This window comes from Dendronephthya gigantea, unplaced genomic scaffold (assembly GCF_004324835.1).
Source record: "Dendronephthya gigantea isolate DGI-Jeju-01 unplaced genomic scaffold, DenGig_1.0 000028F, whole genome shotgun sequence".
NCBI lineage: Eukaryota > Metazoa > Cnidaria > Anthozoa > Malacalcyonacea > Nephtheidae > Dendronephthya > Dendronephthya gigantea.
Genome location: NW_021163038.1, coordinates 1,206,298 through 1,224,046, shown reverse-complemented (window position 1 = coordinate 1,224,046; position 17,749 = coordinate 1,206,298). Strand labels below are relative to the sequence as shown.

The following is a 17,749-nucleotide window of genomic DNA, read 5'->3' as shown; positions in this document are numbered from 1 at the left end:
AAGCATGCAAGCACAACCATTTTGGAACAAAACTGAATTGTCCAAGGCAAAAAAACTTGCTTCGTTCAATGAAAAAGTGGAAGTCAAGCTTTGAAGGTCATAGGGCAAACCATAGACAATCCAAAAGACTTTTGGATTGTCTTTTGGATTGTCTATGGGCAAACCAATACAACAGACGATAACATATTTTGAAAACCGTCCAAGTGACGTGCATGCATATACGCGCATCTTGCGAAAAAAATTGTCGCAGAATTTGACTTTCAAGGTAGAGAGACGTGACCTGAAATTTTGCCAGCAATTAAACGAATTACTGCGATTCCATGCCAGATTGACGCTTTTCAATCAATATGTGATTATATCAATTATGATAGATGATGATATGTAGATGATTTCGTAGTAGGAAGACTGTGCGTATCATCTCTTTTTAAGATTTCAGTTTTAAGATTAGCATCTTGAAATGAAACCCAGCCTCAAAACATGATAAAAAGAGACCTATATGAATTTGCGATATTATCTATCTAGGACCCCGAACTGATCCATGTGGGAACCTTTACATTTTGCGCAAAGTTGTGTGAGTAAAGTTAGCAGATAAGGGTTAATTAACTAGTACTATATATAAATTGATAGAATACAAATTATACAAAATATGCAATCCGAAGATCCGGTACGCCCTGAGTTATTTATAAGATCATTTGAGGTCACTCATATAACTGTCACTTTCGAGTTACGAGAATATCTATATATGAAATATGTATACAACAACAACAATAATAAATTAATAATTCATTGTGATATTGGGTGCTCAATTTACCAAGCCGTGCAAGGGAGGTTAGTCCATGTGCTTGGCGCGGCTGATATTATCATATTAGGACTAGTTGAATCATTTTCCTTTGATTAATTGATCATGATTTTCAACCAAAACTTTAGTAGCGTTGAAAAGCTTTAGCTTTTATTCCCAAGTACAATCTTTTTTGACTAAGATCATTCAACATGCGAAAGATACAGACTTCTGAAATACTATATATTAAATTAATATAAGGTTGAAAAAATGCCAAAACCTAGGTTGCGGTTTTTAATGTTTTAAATAGTACCAAAGTGGTTGAAAAAGATAAGTATTTATTTCCAGCTTGCTGAAAGGGAAATTGTGCACTTTTTTAGCATATATCGAAGTAGGTATCGACCGTATATACTGTATATCGACCGTAGGTATCCAAATGTTTAAATAGTACCAAAGTGGTTGAAATAGATATGTATTTATTTCCAGCATCTCGAAAGGGACATTGTGCACTTTTTTAGCATATATCGAAGTAGGTATCGACCGTATATATCGACCGTAGGTATCCAAAGAGGCCAGTTGTGCAAAGCCAGGCAGCGCTGTTGTTTCAAAACTTCAGTCACAAAGACACTTCAATTGATCCAGAAAATATTTATGTAAAAACGTAAGAATCAACTTTGTTATCTAAACAGGCGTTTAAAAAACTTGTGTAAATGTTAACCAAGGGTTCGGGCCCCAGGCTAATTTCCACTGCAGACAGCCACGCGCACCGTATGTAACTAAATTTCCCAGAATTCACAAAACCATGCATAAATTATAATAAATGGCGGGAAAGTGAAATAACATCCGGCTGAAACTACACGTGAATCTTGATATGGAGTGAAACATGCGGTTTTCATATAGCGGTAATATCGTCGAAATAGTCTACCCTATATAGGGCAGGATTTGTATGCGGGGAGGGGGCAAGTACGGTGTGCATTGTTTGGCACTCCTTCGCACAACCCCCCCCCTGTATGACTGGTTTGCGCGTGCGTACAAACAGCGTGATCTTTGACCGCCATCTTGCATGCGATGAACATGTTTGAATCAAAACATACGAGGAATAAACGACTTTTTACAAAGAGATCTAAGATGTTTGGCGCTAAAGAGGGCCATACGATATTCTGCGAGGAAGACTGTGCTTTTACGCATCATGAGATGCTGCTTTCGCTCGTTTTAAGCAAGAGAAACGACCCGAAGACGTTCGACCGGTTTAAAGAATGCGTCCGAAAGGAACTAGCGTCCGGATGGAACAGAGACAGCGACATCGCGGACAACGCAAAGTATTTTCGGTTCCCTCTTGTCCACTGGGCGGCCGTATATGGAAAACTATTCGCGTTGCAATGGTTGATCGATCAGGATTTCGACGTTGAAGTGACTAACAAGCAAGGAGAGACTGCCTTACATAGACTAGTGGCTTGTCAGGCCCACGAACGGGCTGTGGACCCCAGAATTGGGCGTGGTCGGAGGTACTCCTTGGGTAATATCATCCAAGTTTTTTCTAAGGTTCTTAATATCTTCACAAGCAAATGCCCACAGTTGCTTTTACGCTACGACTATGTTCAGCGGGACAGCCCTTTCTCACTTTGTCTTAAACTGTTGCTGGAGAACATTGATACATGTCCCAGGTTGGTGCAGTACCACCAAACACTGTTCAAGATTCTCTGTGAGCGATTGGTCGCTTTATCGAAGCAACAGAAGTTATGCAGGGAGTTCATACACAATGGTTTTTCCCTCAAGGATTGCCAAGGACAAACCATTTGGCATCTAGCTGCCAGTTGCAGGAACGAGACAGTTACTTCTGGTTTGAATTTGGTTTTAAATGCGATAGAGGGATTTGATCTAACTCTTTCTAATAACAACTACGAGACGCCGATTCTGGTCGCTTTGAAAAGCGGCAACCAGGAGTTTGCGGCAATGATCGAGGCGTATAAATATTCAAATTGTGAGGTACCCGTTGTTAAAATGGAGATGTTCTCTGACTCAGAGAAGGATGAGTGTTGTTGTGAGCATCACAATAATGCATTTCGGAGTAAAGTGGAACAGCCAAGTTGTGGCAAGTTTCAACAAGGGACCAGTTGTTGTAATGGTTCGTGTGTTAATTCCAGTAATAACAACACATCTTTGGAGCAAAGTGCTTCTCTGATACCAGATGATCAGTCCTTCACGGAAAATCTTGGAAGTGCGCCAATTGTTGAACAAGAAAAAGTGGTTCTGACGAACCCTGATAATGGCGATGATCCGCTACATCTGAATGATGCTCAAAGCCAATCTAGCGATGACATTGCATCGTTAAGCACCAATCAGGAGAGTGCTAGTTGTGATAACGACTTGTTAAATGAAACCTGTGACCAGGAGGAGATTGTAATCGAGAAACAAATTGACCTTTGTCTAAGCCTTAGTCAATCCATGGAGAGTTCTGATTCCACAACCACAGAAGATCATGCAAGCAATGATCTATCAGCAGAATCTGATCAGGTTCCAAGACCAGATACATTAGTCGAGAGTAATCCACCCAGATTGAACATACTTGCTGAGGCTTTACGACAAGCAGATGTCAGTGACAATGAAGTATTTGTAGAAAGATTTGATCCTGAAAGCGTAAATCAAAATATAGATCTACCAACTCCACCTGATAGCAGCACCAGCCCAGAGCAAGGTGAACAAACTCCACAAACACCCCTTGATGAACCACCAAAAACACCTCCACCAAAGGAAACTGCGGCTTGTAGGGGAATCAGCGTTACTCCTGTGTTACTCATAAAGTTGCTATCAGAGCCAGATGTTTCAGAAAAGTTCCAAAGCCTTCTCAAAGATGTTATAACTGGGGACACGGCAAAAGTGGATTCAACTCAAACAACAATGCAAGGTTTGAGAGACTCAAAGGTAAAGTTAGATCTTGAGATAAGTTCTTCGAAAGCCTTCATCGAGAACATACGATCTAAGACGAAGCAGTTACTAGAGGAGATTCAAAAGCTACAGGAGGAAGTTTGCAAACTACAGAGTTCTGAAGAAGCGATAAAAATTAAACTGTTAGAACTCAATGATGAGCAAATTAAGGTGACGAAAAAGATTGAGGAATGCGAGTCTACGTGCAGTCATTTAAAAAGACGACTTTCCGACTGTACAGGAGCACTTGTTGGCTTGTCACCCAAGTCGCAAAAGAGATGCTGAGATGAATTTGAAGCTACCGCATGTGCACTTACAGTTGTTTTTTAAGGATTTCAGTTGCTTTAAATATATCAGAGAACAAACTCAAACACATAAAAGTTTTTACACAAGGTTTTATTTTTTCATTAGCATAGTTCTTATGTAATGAAACCTCTCAGTTAAATTTCCCAGAACAAATATATATGTGAATAAACTAGATCATTGAAATGGGAATTTTTCATGATGGTGACCTGCCTTTGAAAAGTTGTAGTGGAAATTAGTTTTATGTTTTTTTATTCTTATAGAATTTGCTGTAAATGTAGCTTTGAAGTAAAAAAGTTAAAATTTGAAGTTTCAATCGTTTGTAACTTTTCTGATTATTTTCTGACCATCTAATATGCTGAGCAATTTCACTAGAAATCAGTGGTGGTTTTGTAAAACTACCTGCCAGAGTTTCTCTTGATTAACCCTCATTCATAACTGGACCATGCATGAGTTTTATAAACACAACACACACACAGATATTTTGAAAAATAGATATAATTTATCTATGTAATTTATATTACTATTTGCATTCTGAAGATACAATTAAATAACATCGTATATTTAGGTTAAACTAGACAAACATTGCAATCTAATATAAGTTAAGCCTTAGGCCCTGTTAGTAACATCTTTTCTGTACCCATTGCTATAGGCTTAGTGCTTGGACAGAAACATACAGAAACCTTGTCAAATTAGACGGGAAAAGGTTTGGTTTGTTTTGGCTGGGAAATGCTGGTCCAAGGCTGACTGAAAAATCTTCATATTCTATGAAAACTGTAGGTTGATTTCCACCTCCAGTAAGTTGTACAAATAGTGGTTCATGGAAGGTCCTAAACGAACCTTTTCCCGACTTTCTTTGGCAAGCTGGACGGTAGATTCTGCAATTTGAAAGTTTAATCAACTATAAAGGTAAATATCTTTGAAAAATAATCAAGTTACTTTGAAATACAATTCTTGGTTTGCTGAAGTACCGTTTGAAGATCTATAGACTAAATACCCTTCGCTTTTGACCAATGCGAGGAGCAAATTGAATCATCATTAACAATTTCAACCTTTTATATAAAGATGAAAATCTTCGTAAATCTGGAAATTTTTGACAAGGTTTTACTCTGTTAACCTCTTGGAGATATTAAGAAAAATATCTATCTTTAATTTTTATGCCGTTATTTTTGATTAGTTCATAATAATTTAATCTTTTCTGCACACATTAATAGCTCTGTTCAAAATAAATTTGGGGAGTCCGTTTTCAAAATCTTCGTTATTCCAATTATTCACCATTGTAGATGTAGACTTTGGAGGGATCTAAAAGAAAATAGGTTTTGTTTCATGTAAGTTTCCTTTCGAAAACAACGAAGTGACTGACCACATCCATCGACTATACACCCAACCGGGCGACTGTACGCATTACTCTCACCTTTTTTGTGTAAATTATCGACGCTCGTCCAAACTAAACGAAAAAATAAAAAACAATTGTTCATACAAGTGAAATTCGAGTATATTTTGATAGTCCGTGAGGTAATTTGTAGTGGAAATTGTAACCAAATTGTACCAATCATGTTTCGTTCAAATTTTTATCTCCACATACCTGCTGATAAGTAACTCACTGCGGATTCAAAGTTGAACACTTTGTCCGTTTTAGAATTGGCCTGTGTTGGGTCCTTTGCACTTTGAACTAAAAGAAAAACCGTTTAGAGGGTTTCCTTGTATGAAAAGGAGTGATGCAAAACCTATTACTCATCAAGGAACGATAAAAAAATCTATCACTTTCAGACCTGGAGGATCAATCGAACTTAGGGCAAGTATTTTAATGCGACTTCTCACCTTTGGAGCCGACTTTCAGAAGCGCATCTCTGTAGGAAAACACACTCGGTGCTGGCTTTGCATTCTGAGCACCGCTTTCAGTTTTCCCAGTATGCTTGTCTCCGTTCCTCTCTCGACCAGCATTCTTTGCATATTTACTTTCAGATTTCCTAGAAGCCAAGGGCCCACGGCGTCCAGAGCGTTTAGGACTCTCGTGAAAATCATTCTCATCGCCACGTTTGCTGGTCCAAGCGCCTTTCTCTCTTCCTCTATCATCACTGTGTTTATCTGCCGTCCTACTGTATTCATCAGACTTTTCCAGTCTCCCTTTATTTTTCCCGCTAGACCTTCTGGAGGTCGTTTCTCTAGGATTTACCCTATTTTCCGTACAATTATTATCGTTACCATATTGCATTCTTTCGTATTCTTTTTCCTGTCGCTTTCTACTCATTCGTTTATGGCTAGTTTGCCAACCCACGGTGGAGTCTTGTTCGTTCTCAAAACTGTTTGATTTCTTACACTTCATCTCCTGCTCCTCGTTAGAACGTGTATATTTGCCATCGGCCTCGTTCAATTTGCCATAATTTTGATTAGATTTAGTATCTTTTGATTCAGGCTCAGAATTACACGTCTTTTTCTCTGCTCGTGTGCTGGTGTCTGTCCTCTTGTTTTGTGCATCGTCATGGCTTCCTTCCAGCAATTCATTCACGTCCTTTTTGTCGTTTTCAACTTGAAATTTGCACTCTTTTTTCGCCTCAAAATGATGACCATTTGTCATCGTTGCTTCCTGCACTATGTCGCTTTCATCTACCATGGAAATGCCTGAATCATCTTCCTCCTGAATGAAACTTCTACGGCTATGAGGAGAGCCATCTAGACTGTCTTTTTCTGAACTCCCTCGTTCAAGATTTACTTTCACATCGGGGTCCAAGTCCAAACCATCCTTTTCCGGGATCACCTCGGGACCTTTGCCTACCTGGTGATTGTTTTGCTTAGGCTCAAATAGTTCTTCGTTTTCTTTGCTTTTTTCTTCATTTCCATCGCGTGAAATCTCTTCGTTTTCTCCCGACGGGCAAACGTCGGCAGTTGCTTCATAATCCTCGGCGGTTTTTGAGAGCAATTCGATGACAGAATTGATAAGTTCATCGGATTTTGGCGGGAAGCCGAATGGTGGGACAACACTGCCATCCTTAACACTGGCATCTAGAGGGAAACCCAAATCACAAAATGAATAACTGGCAAGCCCCATTATACTAAAACTGCTCAGGTCTAGCTGTCTGGCATTATCCAAAAAAAAACTGAAATACGTATAGACAATATGAAGTAGTTTCTTCCCTCAATCATCCATATGCTTGTACCTATTGATGAATCTAATCATTTAGCATAAGATAAAAAATTACTTTGTCTTGAATATTTACATCAACATTTGCCGGTTTCTATGTGTAAACTATATTTGCTGTGGGTTCAAATACCTTGGAATTCTGTAGGTGGAGTGTGGTACTCAAAGGCATCATCTTCATTAGTCTTAATTGGTTCATCATCATCGTTAGTCTTAATTGCTTCAATGTTGTTATGTTTCGAGCAATGCTCCACATCCATCAGTTCAACATTCTCAATGCCTGAGTCATTCAACTGTTTATCACATAAGGATAATGAAATGTTATGTGTTATTTGAAACTTTTTCAAAGTATCATCATCGTAATCAAAGTGGTTCTGATCGACAGGGGTGTGCCCCTCTGGAGGGGTTTTAAATGCACTGAAATCAGGTGTGTTCAGCTGTCCATTTAGGGTCAGTGTAGTCGTCTGAAGAGTGTGGTTGATTCCGAGATATGTTGAGTCTTTGACTGCAATTGGGCTGTGTCGATTTCTTGTGTTTCTTGTTAATGCTGCCAGCTGTCTTGCCATTTCCTTTATGTTACCAAGCTGAAAGAGCATCAGAAAGGAATTACTTAAAATAAAAATAAAATAAATTAATATATGCAACAACTCAATAAGCTCTTCAACTGTCAAGTAAAGAGTAAAGTCTGACACAAAAATAGAGTAAAATACAAAAATAGCACACTTTTGAGTGCATTATGAGCTAATGGATTGGACATATCTGATGCTAATGTGGCTATCTTTCAACAGATGAGTAAAATGTCTAAAATTAGGCAGGTAGTGCCATAAGTGCTGTTAGCAATTGAATGTCCATGTTTCTTAAGGACCCATTAGCTTGCATTGTGGCAAGCTTTGAAAACTATATTATCTGAACTATGAAACCACATCCAGTAGATCTCGGTTTATCATGTAAAGTTGACCGGAACATGGACATACCACAAGCAATTCTTGAGGAAAGCTGGATTATGTTTACTAAACTAAATGATTTAGTGAAATTACAGTTTTCAATATCAAATGTAGTGATCATGAATGGCCTTCAATTGGAATAAAATGCTTCATTGATTTGAAACAGACTACCAGCCACACAAAGAAATTAAAAAGTAAAAAACCTTTTCATTAAGTCAACCATTTCAATAGCAAAGTTATTGCACAACAATTATTATTACAAAATACTTTTATCACATTATTTCAAGCCAGACTAGGAAACTGTTGCAAGCCAGACTAGGAAACATTAAATTATTATTATATAATAACGGGGGAACAAAGACCTTCAATATATCGGAGTTTATATTTCTTTTAAAATCATCAGCGGGATTTGTTTCCGGCTTAAAACTGTAAACCAGAAACAATCAAATACGGTCTAATAACTGTCTAACGCTGTCGGGGGCTTTAGGTAGTTAAAACAATATTTGAAAAGGAAAGTATTTTTCAATATTGTAACGCGACTGAATATAAATTGCTTCGTTTAGTAAACAGGAAATCTTTTTTTTCTGTTAAATAAAATAGACCTGCTAGACTTAAACCAATAGTCTTTCGAAAAAGCGATATAGGCAAGAAAGCGAACGAAAGACGTGAAGTAAATAACATCTAAACGGGTTGCTGTATTGAACAAAGACCTAAGTACACACTTCGTAGCCATATGTTGATAGAAGCGAGGGAAGAAACTGCAGTTTAAACGCTACAATTTATACCAGGCTGTTTAGATATGAAATAAAAACAAAAAAACACTGTAAAAATTTGAAAAAAACATCACAGAATTCGCAAATCGCTCCCCGGGGAAAAGGAAGGCTACATTTTGATGTAATTCACGTCGAATGTTACGTAATCATTTCAAGCAAACTTCACGCGTTTGTTGGAAACAAAATTGCGCGCGATTAAACTTACAAACAAACTTCGTATTGTACAAACCCATGAAACACCGGCTTGATTTTGAAACAAACTGTCTTCCTCCGAGGCCATACTCCGTCGGCTTTAACCTGAAGTCCTTAGAACAAGCACCGTTTCATTCAAAGGTGAACGTTGGATGAATTTCGAAGACGGTTCGACATCGTATCGATGGCTATTTCATATCGCTGTCTACCTCGTCTCGTAACCGTTTAGAAAGATCAATTGCATGTTATAAATAATAAATTCGTGTCTTACGTGTACTTTTGATAATATCACTACGCTTTCCCTCCCTCGCTAAGAGCCGGTAGCAGACGGTGAAATGCCAATTTTAGATCGGCTGGAAAGTTCCACATTTTTTTACAGTAATACGTCAAAACGCCTCCGTAAAAAGAAGCGTAATTTTACCTGTGTGCAAAATGCAAAACATAAGTTTTGATTCCCATGTACTGGCGATCGCTACGCCGTAACCGTTGGTTAATCTGGTACCGGTAGTTTGTTAGCTTCGGTGCAAACGAGAACTTATTAATTCATAGCTGGGAAATTGTTAGTAAACTTATGTTGAAAGTTTTCGCGTGGCACAGCAAATCCATAGAAACACAAATCGCGGGTCTTTGTAATTCAATACCACGTTGTTAAATTTAATCCTCTCGCGATGTCGCGGACTGACCGGCAGTCAATGAGACTCTTTGTTATCTTATGCAACAACTGCAATCCTACATCACTTTATTATACTGGCCCTATTTATACATGCATCAGGTCCCTCAGGGGAAAGCTCGCAAAACAAGAATCTCAAACATTCGCGTAAAAATATTGCTCACCCTTTCACGCGAAACACTCGTCGGAATTTCGTCATAAAGCTGGAGAAATTTCTCTACATCGTCCTCGCATAGCGCTGCAGCAAGGCTTTGAGCTATCGCTTCGTCTTCTTCGTTTTCCGAGCGGTTTAAGTCAGGCTGTTGTGAATCGTCCATAATTTTTTTCCGCCATAACTTTGTTTTTCTTTCAAAATGAAATAAACACGCGGGAAGGGGCATTGCCAAGGCGATGGCTGAACACTACTTAGAAGGGTAGGGATGGTATTGATTTTCATTTCGGTCGAAATAAACAGACTTTTGTGCTTTGATTGATAATATCATTTAAAAGATTGTCTTACTCTGGTTTGTGTAAATATGCGAATAAAAATCCAAATCATTTTCTTAAGCCATAAATTTATGGTTTGTGCGCATCTGGGGATGGGGGTAAGTGGATTTTGTCGGATCCAATATGGCGGACGATGAAATGGATTGTTCTACAACAGCAGAAGGGAAATCATCCCGATCGGACGCAAATCTTCCCGAATTCGAGCAGGAAGATGAAATGGAAGATAATTCAGATGATTCTGACGATTCTAGCGACGACGAGAAGGCGGAGGGCGAAGAAATAACAGCTCTAAGACAGTTTGTAAGTCAAGTTTAGTAAGTCCCGTTGTAAAACGTTATAAAAACGTCTTTTACCACGTGGGTTGGGTTTGTTATTGAAGAAGAATCATCAGTATGTCGCATGATATATGTGTATATCACAGCCCGTTTGAGTGATCTTTCTTTTTATAACAGTTGGAAAACTCGCCATTTCATTATGAAAGCCATCTCAAACTGATCAAAGCCTTGAGGGATATTGGAGACTTGGATAGAACCAGACAGGCAAGAGAGACGATGAGCAAGATCTTCCCTCTAACTGCAGGTGATAAATATAGTAGCAATAGATAAACAATAGTGATCACATGTTATTAGCAGTGAGTGTGGGGTTGCAAAGCGATTCCCCGATTTGCTAATTTTCTCTGGCGAGGAAACAAAAGCTCTGGGATAATCTGGAAGCCAAAAATCTAGGCTAATTTAATTTATTGTATACCATCATTCCAACCATGTGTCAACCAGAATAAAGGTCACTCGATCATACCATGCGTTCCTGGGTACCCTGTATATCAGGTTACCTATATACCTGTATATACCGTCATTCCTACCACATGAGCGACCAATCTCAGAATAATTTCTAATTTCAATCATCCCAGAGCCATTCTTTCAGATCCATCACCAGAAGCCCAAGGGCAACTTATCTTAGATATTCTCTAAATGTATAGAATTATGGCTGGAATGGATTCAAGATGAACTGCCATTGGCCTGCATAACTGAACAAAAGAAATACATCCGTGAACTGTTTGAGAAAGCTGTAAAGGATTATCAATGTATGTAAATTTCATATATATATATATATATATATATATATATATATATATATATATATATATATATATATATATATATATATATATATATATATATATACAAATCTGCCTGTCTCAGTTCATTTAAAGCCTCACTTATCTGATCTTCTAACTGCTTCTTTCAGCTGTGAAAATCTGGACAGAATATTGTCAATATGTGTTGGATAACATGGAAGGAGAGGACGGTTTAGAGGATGCAAGAGCTGTATTTGAAAGAGCCATAACTTCTGTTGGTTTACATTTAACTGAGGTTCATTTTTACTCCATAATATTATTATTCATTGAGAATATACTTATTGTGATTGATGTATTACACCGTTAACTGGCAATAAACTTTCAATGATGGTGATATTTTTCAGCATGAGGCAGAATTTTAAATATTATAAGCATGTGCTTCTAGCATATTTATGGCAAATTGATTTGAAAAGTATATAAGTACATATCAATACCTGATGTTTCACAGGGTGTTTCCATTTGGGATGGATACAGGGAATTTGAAATGGCCTTATATGATTCTTACCAGGTACCGTGCATTGTCCATTTCATACACATTTAGATCCACAATCATATTTTATAGTTGCAACTTGCAGATTCAATTTCTTCATGTAGACAATGGCTGCAGGTTCAGACTTGCCGCAAGTTCAACAGAAATTGTAAGTACTGGATTGTTTTCTAAACCTGTATGAGTCCTGTCGTTCTAAACCAGCTGTGACCACATCACCATTTGGAAACTCATGAAACTTGAGTTTTATGGTGGTATTGTCTATTTTTAGAGAGCGACAAAAGGAAAAAGTGAAGAGCATTTTTAGGAGAGAAATCTCCGTTCCATTGATTGGTAATTCTGAAATCAGTTTTGTATGGATAATTTTAGCTATAGACTAATTTTTTATTTATGTTCTAAGAACCAAATACCAGCACCAAGTAGAAATTAAGAATAAAAAGACGTGATGAATTTGAAACACTTTATTTATTCCACAGGAATGCAGGCTGTGTTTCGTGAGTATGAGCAGTGGCTTGGGGACGAGGAAGTGCTTGAGTATGTCACGCGAGGTTTCAACAAAGCAGAAGCGAAACTTGAGACGTGTCTGCCCTATGAAGAGGCATTGGTAAATACTTTAGATATCATTTATGCTGTAGATATTCTCTCCCCCCTGATTGTTTATCTTGAATGAGAATGTTAAAAGGGGGGTTGAAATAAGGCCTGAATTTCTCACAACATAAATCATTCCAGCTCATAACCTGTCTGACTCGCTTTACTCCAGTTACCTCATCCTACTGAACTTAGCTCAGTTCAAAACTAATGAAGAATTCTCAGTGCAAAATTATAATTTGTTTAGGCATCAGCAACTTCACCCAAACTTGATGAATATCGCTCGTATATTGCCTTTGAAATGAAAGGCGGTGACTTGGCTCGGGTGCAGTGCCTCTACGAGAGAGCAATTGTCGATAACTGTCTCAACTATGAATTTTGGATAGAATATACCAGTTACATGGTAAGCCAGATGACCAGATTGATTGATTTACTGCTGGGAAAAGAATTTTTTTATTTCTATCTGTGTGGTTGTTCACGTCTTTAGGACACCAAACTGAACATCGCTGACGTTGTTTTACCAGTACACGAACGAGCGACCAGAAACTGCCCTTGGGTCGTGGGATTGTGGTGTAACTACTTGAGGGCTTTGGAACGGACCGGGCAGAACCCAGAAAAGGTCCAAGGTACGACTTGCAATAAAATATATTGCGGCATATTTATGGAAAATGTAATTCTTTGAGAATTGAAGTCAGTTAGGATGGTAATGCTAAAATGTTTACCGACTTACCGTGCACTCTTGATTGTTTCTAGAAACTCTCGAACGAGGTCTGTCATCACTGTCGTCCACTGCCCAAGATTCAGCCTCACTTTGGTGTTGTTTCTTGGAATATCTGCGAAGACGTGTGGGAGACTGGGAAATAGGTCGGTATTTGAAATGTCGGGAAATGCGAGATTTTTTGTTCATTTTTTGCCCTCGTGCACTTTTCTCCTAAGACCATTTTTGGAGCTTGAAAATTGCCTGCAGTTTAATATAAACCCGATTAAAAGTTGGTATTTTTGAAGTTCACTTGATTTTCAGACATTTTGACAACCATTGAGAGAACGGTTTGATAAATTTCGTATTTAGAATGCCAAGAAAAGGATGATTTAAAGAAAGCCTATAAAGATGGCTTAGAATACCTAGAGAGAAGTATGTTAAAAATGCACTCAAAATATACAACTGTTGATATCTGATGAAGTAGACTTCTTTCTCTTCTTTTATTCTTAATATTTTAAATAATTGAAAAGCATTCTGACTCTAGCTTCTTGTTCGTATTAGATTTTGGTCGAGATGCCGATTCCCAGGCTCTGATATTAAGACATAAAGCTTACGTTGAGGTGAGCTGAAGAAAATTTGCATTTAGTTGAATTAGTTCTCGCTTGCTGATAGATCTCAATCAGTCTTCATTTAAAACCTCTGATATTGAACTGTTTATGTTGTGTTTCATGCTTACAGGCAACAAAACTGAAGAATATATCAGAAGCAAAAAGAATATGGGATTCAGTTATGCCGCATCATAATCGTGAGGCCGAGTATTGGCTGGAATATATTCGATTGTTAAGGTTGGCTTTATCAGCTTTAAACTTTTTAACTTTGTTTATACTAGATAGTTTTATCGGTTCTAATCTGTTCTTCAAATAGATCCAGTGAGGATCATCTCTTATTGATCCAGTGTTACTACAGGAGGAAACCTAAACTAAACTAACTTTATTTATACTGAATAGTTCTATCAGTTCTAAACTGTTCTTCCTAGAGATCCAGTGAGGATCATCTCCTATTGATCCAGTGTTACTACAGGAGGAAATGGTGGATGGCTAGTCTCTATAAGAACCACCCTTCGTTTCTTCAGCAATAGTTATATTTATGATTTTCATCTTACACAATGTTTAGGCAGGTCAACGACAATGTCGGATGCAGAAAAGTTTTTATCAGAGCGATTCAAACGTCCAATGATAAACCAGAATTATTGTGCGAACTGTTTCAGAAGTTTGAGAAGGATGAAGGTATGTATGTGGTTAGCGTGGTTATTATTGGGTATATGATGATAATAAGGGCTATATATGATAATAACATTGAAGTGATAGTACACTTGTATCCCATCCAGGTTCCCTAGAAGATCTGGACTCAGCCATGAACAAGTGTTCAACGAGGTTGAAACGAGTTTGGGAACAAAAGACAAGGGTTTGTTACAAAGATTTTGTTTTGGTTAAATGTTGTTCCAACGTTTTAATAAACAGTCATGATCGCTTGATGATCGATTTATTGTATTTAACCAGGAATACGAGAAAGCTGAGGTGGCTCGTTTGGCTGAACAGGAAGCAAACACAAAGAAGGAACAAGCAAAGGCTGAAAAACGAGCTCAGAAAAAAGCCGAGATGAAATCAAAAGTTGGAAAAACCAAACGAAAGGTTTGCCAAAAGCTTCAAATTCTCGTAATCTTTAGTTATATCATCTTAATTTTACTTCAGTTGTATGCGAGTGCTTCCAGTCTTGCCTGGAAAGAACCTGTGGAAACTGACGTTACATGATGATGTTTCTACAAGAAAAGATTCCGAATAATTTCACCTGTAAAAGTTCATTTCGAGTACAACTGGAAAATTATCTCTTTTTTTTGCAGCACGAGAAAGATGATGAAGCTGGCAAAGACAGGGAGGTCTCTGAACCAGAAACAAAGCGACCTTTTGGTAATTATTGATTTTGTCCCGATTTTGTTCAGTGGAAAATCGAAGGCATATCGCTTCACCGAGATGTGACAATTTCTCTTCGTTTTATCCAGTGTCGAAAGGGGAGGAATTCACAAAACCCAATGAGAAAGACTTGAAAGAAGCTCCTGTGGAGAAAGTTCATGACAGGTTAGAAACTAGGACGAAAAATTCTGCCAGGAAACGGTAGAAGAGTCGTCGTATTCTTCCAAGCAAGTACACGAGTTTTTCCAGTATACTGTAGTTCTGTCTTTGTTTTTAGGTCCAAAGATCCTCAAACGGTCTTCGTTAGTAATTTGACTTTCACAGTCGACGAGGAACAATTAAAAAGTACATTTTCTCCTGTAAGTAAATTCTGTGAGACTTTGTATTTCGCTTTTTAAGTATAAGGCCCGATTATGCACTGTCAAACCTCTTGCGAGTTGGCAATTTGCATCCTAAGTTTCAAAGTATTTGGTAGAAATATTCAAAGGAAACTAATAACACTGAGTTGTATATCGTGATACTTGCTGCAAAACATTTCAACTTGGGATTACCAATGCACATTTTCAACTGTAAACTCAGGAACGTCGTCATTGTAAACCGTCAGACAAAATGCAGATCTTCACATGACGAACTCCGTTAAACATTTTTATTTCTTCTTTTTCGAAGCTGGGAGAAATTAACGAGATACGTTTGGTTCGAAACCTGCAGGGAAAATCCAAAGGTTATGCTTATGTCGAATTTAAAAATCAGGTGGGTGTAAAAATGCGATGTGGGTATATCAGACCCGTTCACACGATCAATTGGAAGCTATCTTGAAGTAAAGTATGCTTACAATTATTCAATATAGAGTTCAATCTCGGCTGCTTTGGCTATTGACAGACAGGAATTATGTGGAAGGCCCATGTTTGTGTCTCCGTGCGTGGACAAAACTCAGAATCCAACGACTTTCAGGGTGAGTACAAAAACAAGAGTTGGCCAAAAGTTTCAGGTGTGTGCGGGCACCAGATACCACCTTTTACTGTAATCGTTTAGCACAGCGGCTCGATTGCGCAAATGTTATATTTCTTCATGTTGATGTCCCTGTAGTTCCCAACCTCGCTGGATAAGTGTACAGTCTTCGTCACCAATCTTCCTTTTGAGTTGAAGAGCTCCGAAATTGAGGATGTCTTTAAAGTGGTATGTATCAATTTTTCATGTATCAATTTGAAAAATTGATTGCCTGCAACGAACGATGAGGGGCGGACGGGGGGAAGGGAGGTGTATCACATGAGAATGTGTTACCAAACCTTGTTTGGGAGTTGAACACTGATTTTGTTTTTTTTTTTCCAGGAGATTTCATGGTATCGTGTTTTTTTAGCATGGCAAGGTGAAACAAGTTCGACTGGTTACCAACCGGTCAGGCAAGTCTAAAGGCTATGCTTACGTCGAATACGAGGATGAGGTGAGATATCGTGGAAGTAGATGATGTCATTTACGTGGAGAGGATGCCCTTTGACAATTTTGTCTTTTTTTAGGCGGGTGCCGCCGCCGCAGTTCTGAAACAAGATCAATCCACGCTTAACAATCGCGTCATTAATGTCGCGCTTTCTAATCCTCCGAAAAAACAACGACAAGAACACGAAAGCCGAGTATTTCGCCCTGAAGGAAGGTAAATAGTCAATATCATTATAGATTCGTTGTTACATAGTGTTTCGTATACATCTTTGTGGCTGATTATAATTTGATCTCATGTGAGAAGAGTGCTTCCAGTTTGACTCTACCAAACACAGTGGTTAGAACATGTGTCTTTCATCTCTGTAACTGAGGTTTGATTCCTGTAATATGCAGTTGTCTGATTTTAATTTCACCTCAGTCACCTGTGAGAAGAGTGTTTCCAGTTTGACTCTACCATAGTCAAAGATTGGTACAGATCTTTCAACACTGGATCAATAAGAGATGATCCTTACTGGAACAGTTTAGAACTGATAAAGCTATCCAGTATAAATCAGTCATTTCCTTATTTGGTGTTGTTACAGCAGACCTGGCCGAGCTCGGACCCAGGTACAATTTGTACCCAGGGCCCTGAAGAAAGCACCTCACGTGGACACATCTCAGCCATCGCCAAACGAGGAGGAAAATCCCAAACCAGCACTAAGTAACGACGACTTCAGAAAGATGTTCAAATAAACCCAAGGTACTCTTTTTACCGTGTTAAAATAGTTATGTGAAAAATGTTGCGTTTTATGATGTATTCCCCGCCGGAAAAATGTGCGTACCACTATGTATATATGTATGAGCAGGGGGGGGGTAACAACTACAAAGTAGTAAAGTGCCTAATATAGCGTTTTAACAATAAGACGGAAGGAATGTCTCCCGCTGTTGACTGATAATACGATGATTTGGATGCTTATTTGAGCATGCGCGTGAGATATTCGTGTATATCTGTTCACGTAATTCTTTAAACAGAGCCGGCTTCTAAATTTTAGAAGCCGATAGCGGTTTTTTGCAAATTTTTAATCCCTAAAAAAGATAATTGTAAAGTGTTTGTTTATCATATCAGTGTATTAAAAACTGGCTTTCTTTTGGGGAGCTTTGTTTCACACATGACGTCCTATTTTGCCAACAAAGGCACGATTCACTAAAAGCTTAAAAGATGGCGACCTGTCGATAGATATCAACA

The 17,749-nt window shown here is 38.3% G+C and overlaps 3 protein-coding genes across 6 annotated transcripts; 2 read left to right on the top strand and 1 right to left on the bottom strand.

Moving 5' to 3' along the window:
* Positions 1-1,835: 1,835 nt before the first annotated feature.
* On the top strand, positions 1,836-4,235 carry LOC114523663. Its single transcript, XM_028544656.1, has one exon. The coding sequence runs from the start codon at positions 1,847-1,849 to the stop codon at positions 3,986-3,988; it is 2,142 nt and encodes a 713-aa protein (XP_028400457.1). The 5' UTR covers positions 1,836-1,846; the 3' UTR covers positions 3,989-4,235.
* Positions 4,236-4,522: 287 nt separating this feature from the next.
* On the bottom strand, positions 4,523-10,088 carry LOC114523710. Of its 3 annotated transcripts, none has more exons than XM_028544723.1 (6): positions 9,889-10,088; positions 7,279-7,729; positions 5,828-7,009; positions 5,592-5,678; positions 5,421-5,453; positions 4,523-5,308 (listed from the first exon to the last, which is right to left on the bottom strand). In XM_028544723.1, the coding sequence occupies exons 1-6, from the start codon at positions 10,039-10,041 to the stop codon at positions 5,274-5,276; spliced, it is 1,941 nt and encodes a 646-aa protein (XP_028400524.1). In that variant the 5' UTR covers positions 10,042-10,088; the 3' UTR covers positions 4,523-5,273. The 3 variants fall into 3 exon arrangements, with proteins under 3 accessions (XP_028400524.1, XP_028400526.1, XP_028400525.1); XM_028544725.1 differs by lacking the exon at positions 9,889-10,088 and adding an exon at positions 9,476-9,882; XM_028544724.1 differs by lacking the exon at positions 9,889-10,088 and adding an exon at positions 9,092-9,313.
* Positions 10,089-10,295: 207 nt separating this feature from the next.
* Positions 10,296-17,714, top strand: LOC114523715 (squamous cell carcinoma antigen recognized by T-cells 3-like). 2 transcript variants are annotated; one of them, XM_028544730.1, is made up of 26 exons: positions 10,296-10,510; positions 10,663-10,789; positions 11,187-11,291; positions 11,456-11,580; positions 11,794-11,853; positions 11,940-11,983; positions 12,104-12,165; positions 12,309-12,436; positions 12,668-12,823; positions 12,908-13,046; positions 13,174-13,284; positions 13,490-13,552; positions 13,682-13,740; positions 13,859-13,965; positions 14,294-14,406; positions 14,508-14,584; positions 14,680-14,811; positions 15,021-15,087; positions 15,180-15,255; positions 15,368-15,449; positions 15,757-15,840; positions 15,938-16,042; positions 16,177-16,266; positions 16,448-16,531; positions 16,605-16,738; positions 17,109-17,714. In XM_028544730.1, the coding sequence occupies exons 1-26, from the start codon at positions 10,334-10,336 to the stop codon at positions 17,254-17,256; spliced, it is 2,655 nt and encodes an 884-aa protein (XP_028400531.1). In that variant the 5' UTR covers positions 10,296-10,333; the 3' UTR covers positions 17,257-17,714. The 2 variants fall into 2 exon arrangements, with proteins under 2 accessions (XP_028400531.1, XP_028400530.1); XM_028544729.1 differs by having other exon boundaries at positions 17,106-17,714.
* The last annotated feature ends 35 nt before the right edge of the window (positions 17,715-17,749 follow it).